General features: G+C 36.6%; 1 protein-coding gene across 2 annotated transcripts; it reads right to left on the bottom strand.

Moving 5' to 3' along the window:
• Positions 1-5344: 5344 nt before the first annotated feature.
• LOC107675938 (complement C1q-like protein 2) lies at positions 5345-7078 on the bottom strand. Of its 2 annotated transcripts, XM_016470433.1 has the most exons (4): positions 6850-7078; positions 6548-6631; positions 5871-6008; positions 5345-5772 (listed from the first exon to the last, which is right to left on the bottom strand). In XM_016470433.1, the coding sequence occupies exons 1-4, from the start codon at positions 7016-7018 to the stop codon at positions 5486-5488; spliced, it is 678 nt and encodes a 225-aa protein (XP_016325919.1). In that variant the 5' UTR covers positions 7019-7078; the 3' UTR covers positions 5345-5485. The 2 variants fall into 2 exon arrangements, with proteins under 2 accessions (XP_016325919.1, XP_016325920.1); XM_016470434.1 differs by lacking the exon at positions 6548-6631.
• Between the last annotated feature and the right edge of the window lie 248 nt (positions 7079-7326).

The raw sequence follows: 7326 nt of genomic DNA, 5'->3' as shown, positions 1-7326 counted from the left end.
TGAGGGGAGTGCATGCCAGAACCATGGCGAGCACTAAGTACCAACTCTACCATATTGCTATGGGAGTTTCCCCTGGGACGTTAGACGGCTGTATGTGACGTTATTCCCTACAGCCAAAGGCCTAGGCTACATACCCCGACGAAGAAGTGAATGATGTGTGCTCCCGGCGCCTATTTATTCTGTAGTCGCACCGGTAATTACTTCATGGCTGTCGCCGGCCAACGAGTTGGTGTTTTTTCAGTGTATGCTTCAGACACGGGTCACGACGAGGCGTACCCCATAGCGACCCCTAGAGAACGCAGTTCGAAGTTCCCATGGAAGGGAACCACAGTTTTACTACAAATACCATGGTTAAACTATGATTAGTGTGGCAAAACCATGGTTAATTTGTAGTTACCATGGCTTAACTATAGTAACCAGGGTTTATACAACGTCATAGAAAAATAAATAATAATAATAAATAATAATAATAAATAAAATAATAATAATAATCAGGGATAATTTAAAGTTGTGATTCTTAGAATTGTGTTTAAGATTAATAATCATAAACTAAATATAAATGAAACCTAATACATAATATAATGTACATTAACCAAAAACAAAATGTATGATTACTTTTGCTTTTTCTCAGCTCTTAAACATTTTTGCAGTTTCACATTTTTCTTTGTGAATGCAGTATTTATAAATTGATTTTTATAAATCTTTAGGCAGTAATCATGAAGGAAGTCTTGTCATGGTGATTCATTGGTCATAATGTGTAGATTTATAAACCATTATGAACCATTATAAAATGCAATTATATATTACGTGTCATTGCCGTAGCCAGCTTTGAAAATTAGTGAGGTCCAGGGGGTTTCTATAATAACCCCCTTATTATAGAATTGTGCTATAATAACCCCTATAAATACAACTAATTATATACACTATTAACACTTTAAAAGAGACAGAAATGTAGATGTTTGTGAAAGATGTTTTCTCTGTTTTGGAGGAATGATCATTTTTAAATCATACCCTATTTATTGCATCAAAATTTGTTAATACTTTACTATATTTATGGGGTGGATCATTTTATCAGTTGTTTATTATTCATGTAACCATACATATTGCTGTTATAGTTTTTATTTATAATCATTATATAGCTGATAACTTTGTCTAGTGCTCTTATGAATGTTTATATAGCATGATTTGTGAAAATTTAACTACTATACTGAATGACTTAGCTTAGACTTCTTCATGGCTAGTGTTTGCGTATTTCATTTCATTCTGTAACCTACTTGTTCTACAGATCTCTGCACTAGTGTTAAATTCTACAGATTTTGACAGCGTTGATAACATTTCTGACAGATAATATTCAATTCAGTTCAATTCAAGTTTATTTGTATAGCGCTTTTCACGATACAAATCGTTGCAAAGCAACTTTACAGCAAATTAAGTTTCTACAATATGATCAATATCATGATTTTTTTTTTTTTTTGCGTTTTCCTTACTGAATGTCGTATCTTGTCAGCAATAACCTGTCCATGGACTTTTTTGATTACTGCCAGTTTAAGTGCTGGCGATGCAATGTTGCCAGATATTGCTATTAAAATAAAGAAAAACAAATAAAAATAAACCGAAATTATTTCAAAATGAGACAAAGATATCGCTGACTCTAACCGCAACTTCCTACTTTATTAACTTTCTAAAATGCAAAATTAAGTGGAAAAGACAAGTAAAAAATAGCTGGATCTGGCAACCCCCGCCCTCACTCACAGCTCTCTCAAGCCTCGTTCACTCCGCCAGCGTCTCGCAGCGAACTTTTTTATACCATGGAATTATACATGCAGACATTCATATGAGGAGTTTAACAACAAATTAGTCATTCTGAGAACAAATTTTATTTATGAACATGAAAAAATTACTGAGGTCCGGATCTCGGTGACCTCAGCTGGCTATGGGCCCGATTATAGTGGTCTAACCATTACAGTATTTATTAATTGTCTACAAAGGCTGTTGTAATATTTACGGGGGTTTTCAGGTCGTGGAGTGTTTGGGGATTTTGTTGTTGTAAATAGAGGAGAAATGATAGATGTAGTTGAAGCAGAACACAGAAGAGACATCTATTAAAATTCAGTCTTTATCTTTGACTTTACCTGACAAAGCAAGAAGTGCTGGTAGTTTTAATTTACATGTAAATTTTAATCATAGTCTTTCTGTCAAAATACAGTCTTTATCTTTGACTTTACCTGACAAAGCAAAGTGCTGGTAGGTTTTTTAAATTTACATGTAGAAATTTTACTCATTGTCTTTGTATTCATGTCATAGTTTTTGTCGTTTGGTTTAATTTTAAGGCAAAACATTCATTAAAATATGTGTTTTTCTTATTATTATTGAAGCGTGACTAAAGAGACGGCACTCTTGGCCGGCTGGTGAATAATGATCACTTTCACCAGAAGCTGCACCATGAAGAAGACTGTGACCCAGAAAAACCCCATCTGTGCCTTTTTACAGTGAGGGACATTATTCCTGGAGAGGAAATAACATACGACTGTGGAGCAAGTGACTGGCTTTGGAGAAATGTTTGACAAAATCTGACTACTTTTGTCATTTTTACAGATGCGAGACCCCGATTCTTTAAGACTGTGACTATTTTTTGAAGGGTAGAGGGAACGGGACCTAAAGATCTTGTACTTGTACATATAGCGCCGTTACGCTACGGGCGTCCCGAGTTCGAATCCCGGCTCGTGGACCTTTCCCGATCTCCCCCCTCTCTCTCTCCCTCTTCACTTCCTGTACTGTACAGTAGGGAAGTATGCCATTTCTGATGCAGACACACTGTACGGTTTAGCGTAGTGGGGACCCGGTCTATATGTAATGGCTTTAACTAATATTTGTGTCATCTTTATTATAGTCTTCATGTACGGTTGATGAAGTTATGACAGCTGTAGAGAACTGCTCTGGTCCTGTAGGAGCTACACAACTCACTGATGAGGTATGAGCACATTTTACTTACTTAGTTAGTTTACACTTCAACTGGCCAAAATGAGCAAAATTCTTTTGGCACTTGAAAAAGAACGCTTGGTAGATTTTACAGGGAGAAATCTTGATGAAATCGACATACAGATCCAGAAGGTACTCCACAAATGTTACTCTCTCTTTCTCTCTGGCTGCATTCACACAAAAAAATCTGATTGTTTTACTCCCATGTGACACAGATTGGATATTGTTTCACACACGTAAAGACAAAAATCCGCCCGAGATCTTATTTTTTCCGCATCCATCCTGAGACACTTCCAAATGTGGTTTTAGATCAGATACATATCTGATATCTGGACATCTGACCTGCGTCTAAACATAAATCCGATTCCCATTGAAAATTATAATTGAGACCCCGATTCTTTAAGACTGTGACTATTTTTTGAAGGGTAGAGGGAACGGGACCTAAAGATCTTGTACTTGTACATATAGCGCCGTCACGCTACGGGCGTCCCGAGTTCGAATCCCGGCTCGTGGACCTTTCCCGATCTCCCCCCTCTCTCTCTCCCTCTTCACTTCCTGTACTGTACAGTAGGGAAGTATGCCATTTCTGATGCAGACACACTGTACGGTTTAGCGTAGTGGGGACCCGGTCTATATGTAATGGCTTTAACTAATATTTGTGTCATCTTTATTATAGTCTTCATGTACGGTTGATGAAGTTATGACAGCTGTAGAGAACTGCTCTGGTCCTGTAGGAGCTACACAACTCACTGATGAGGTATGAGCACATTTTACTTAGTTAGTTTCACTTCAACTGGCCAAAATGAGCAAAATTCTTTTGGCACTTGAAAAAGAACGCTTGGTAGATTTTACAGGGAGAAATCTTGATGAAATCGACATACAGATCCAGAAGGTACTCCACAAATGTTACTCTCTCTTTCTCTCTGGCTGCATTCACACAAAAAAATCTGATTGTTTTACTCCCATGTGACACAGATTGGATATTGTTTCACACACGTAAAGACAAAAATCCGCCCGAGATCTTATTTTTTCCGCATCCATCCTGAGACACTTCCAAATGTGGTTTTAGATCAGATACATATCTGATATCTGGACATCTGACCTGCGTCTAAACATAAATTCGATTCCCATTGAAAATCCAAGCCACCACAATGCAATGGCGACACGTTAGCCCACAAAAATAGCTTTTCTTAATGTTAAATGATGAAGCACATGTTGCTTGTATGCGCTCGCACAAAAAAATCTGCTTATTTTATTGAGGAGGAAACTTTATAGGCAAGATTGTGTTCACACACAAACATTCAGGAGCACAGAAACATGTTTTGAGCCGCAGCCCCATTCATTTTATAAATAAAATATTGTTAATGTTGGTTATTTTAGCTTAGTTTAACTGCACTGTTAAAAAGGGCGATTTTTATCATTCAACTGAACTATGTGCATGTATTTTAGACACTTACATTGTTCTTGCTCCATCCATGCAATAACTGCGTCCTTCTATCAACAGAGTTTCTATTTGCTTATACTGCTGTGTAATAGACGGTATGACCAATTTCAGGAGCTGACAAAATTACGATTTAAAATCAGAGCATAGCCCACATTCACTAAAATACCGAAACGCTAATGCGGATTCAAAACGACAACGCAGGTGATAAGTCAAAGCAAAGCGCGGTTTGAAGGCCCGCCCCCGCAGCTGAACTGGAAGTTTTGATTGGTTTGCACCCGAGTCAGACCTGTCTGTTATTGGCTGAAGCACAGGGCTCCACCCCCAAAAGTTTGAAAAGTGCCCATCAAACGCCTGCTCGCTCCGTTTCTCCATCGGTGCCTTTGTCCATTTTATTTTTTTTTGTACTTTAGGTGAAAAATAAATGTAGTGAAGTTGAATACTTTAGGTTTTTCTACTTAAAAGTACCACAACTTAATTATACTAAAGTAGAAAAAGTGTAAAAAAAATAAAATAAAATGTACGCAAGTACTATAACGAAAGTATTTGTAATTAGTTAGTTACTTTCCACCTCTAGTATTAGGCACACACAGACAATGAGTGTACTGCAGCTTACCGAGAGTCTCATCATCTCATGACAGAACCATCAAACTGTGGGACAGACGCACTAAGAAACAGGTATTTTTATTCTTGCTTTTATGCACCGTTTATTCCATTTCCTTTCTGTTTCTCACTCATTTTCTATGTTTCACAGGTGGGCTAGTTTGCGTGTGGAGGCCCTGTCAAGCTGCTGGAGGTGAACCCATGAATTTGTTTGTGCTGAGACGCTAATACGTAATCTTTTCCATCAGTTGTAATGTCGCATTCATTTTACATGCATTAAACATTTTGCACTAATGACACTACGGACTTAAAGCCATGATATTAAGAATATTTTCTTTGATTTTATTATATGAATTTGACAGACTTGATTACATATTCAGTTACATTAAGTACAATGATTTAAGCAGTTTAAGGACATGCTTTTGCTTTTTTTTTTTTATTTTTTATAAATGGTCTGCACACTTACATGGGGAAAAGCAGATGTCCACTGAATGTGCTGTGATGATGTTCTCCATCGTCGAAAATCCATTGTCCAGGATAGAGATTCACCTTCATTTGATCCCCTTCTTCTAGCAGCAGAGAGACTCCATTTGAAGAGCTGATAAAACCGCTTGCTTGGTGTCCATGTGTAGAAATGATGTGCTGGTCATTTTTAAACAGGCCTGCAGTAACGTCTCTCTCTGGACTTCCAAAGGCCTTGGAGAAGACCCTGAAAGCATACGCTCCCCGCACAGGTGCTGTAAAGATTCCTGTAATACAGTCGTTAATTAGATGCATTCAAATGAGAGCATTATAACAAATAATAAAAAAAAAAACAGATACATTCACACTATATGAATAGATTCACCGGTGTTTGGATCGTAGGTGTCTCCAATATTAAGGAAGACATATTCATAAATCAGGGTGTGTAGACCATTATGAAAGGGTCCAACGCTTTGTGGTCCAAAAGAGCTCAACAGAGAAGCTGAGAAAGCCACTTTAGGAGCTAAAACAAACAAATATTAGATTACAAATGATCTCAGGTTTACATTATTGTTCAAAAGTGTTGGGTTGGTAAGATCTGTTTGTTTTCAAAAGAAGTCTCAAGGCTGCATTTATTTGTTTGAAAAAATCAAATTAAATGCATTCTTGTGATGGCAAAGCTAAACATTTTAACAGCCATTACTCTGGTCTTCATTCTGTAGAAATGCATTCTAATAGTGATTTAGTGCTCAATACATATTTGTATAATTTTCTGGATTTTTGATTATAGTTCAAAACCTGCATTTATATGGAATATAAATATTTAGTAATATGTCTTTTACAGTCACATTTGACAAGTTTAATGCATTCATGCTGAATAAAAGTATTCATTACTATACCAAGAGTGTAACTTAAGCTCTGTACAAACTGCAGTACATTTTAGAAAAATATATAAAATCACAATTCAACAAATTAATCCTGACTCATTTAACTTGATGACAAATTTACAAAGTTGTAACAGCCTTCATTTTTAAAGAGAGTTTACAAATTGTAATTTGTTACCTTGATTCTGCTTCATTAGTTCATCCGTTTTGATATTTGTCTCAACTGTTGTTTTATTCAAAATCATCAGTTCTTCTGCTTGTTCTAAAATAATAAACTAATGTTTAGTGCATATGTGGACAGTGAATATAAGCTGAAGAAAAATACTTAACTTCTTAACCTTTGTCAAGTAGTGATATGCAATTAAACTATTTTATAATCTTTCAGTAGAGCAATATGGTGTTATAAACACTTAGAAATATACAAATTATTGCGGTTCACGTTAAACTGGCACTGTCATGTATAGGATCCTGTCATGTTACCTTTGTTCTCTGTTTTCAGTCGTTCCATTTCATTCTCCATAGATTCCATCCTTTTTTCCATGGTTGTTAATTTCTCTAGTACTTCAAGGAGATTTATGTTTGGTGAAACTACTTCATCTGCTGGTACAACCCAAACGTTGAGCATTACAAGTGTTATAAGAATCAACATTATTGCACTGTCGGCTACTAGCACTGCACAACAAAACCCCCAGAGTTAAAGCAACTCTGCTCAGAGCACATATATATATATTGTCCCCATCTACACAGTGTTAGAGTAACACTGAAGCAGAGTTAATGAGATAATTAAGTGATTAATTAAGTGCTAATTGAACATTAGTGATGAACACCTGCTGTTAACAAGCAGAATCACTGAAGGAAAGAAACACAAGAACTACAACTGAATTCCAGCCACAGCCTTATGCCGAGTTCACACTGCACGATATTAGCCCGATTTTTCACTCGCCGACAGGTTTTGCG

Source organism: Sinocyclocheilus anshuiensis, unplaced genomic scaffold (genome assembly GCF_001515605.1).
Source record: "Sinocyclocheilus anshuiensis isolate Anshui unplaced genomic scaffold, SAMN03320099.WGS_v1.1 scaffold3028, whole genome shotgun sequence".
NCBI classification, from domain to species: domain Eukaryota; kingdom Metazoa; phylum Chordata; class Actinopteri; order Cypriniformes; family Cyprinidae; genus Sinocyclocheilus; species Sinocyclocheilus anshuiensis.
This window is presented reverse-complemented; position numbering and strand designations above follow the sequence as displayed.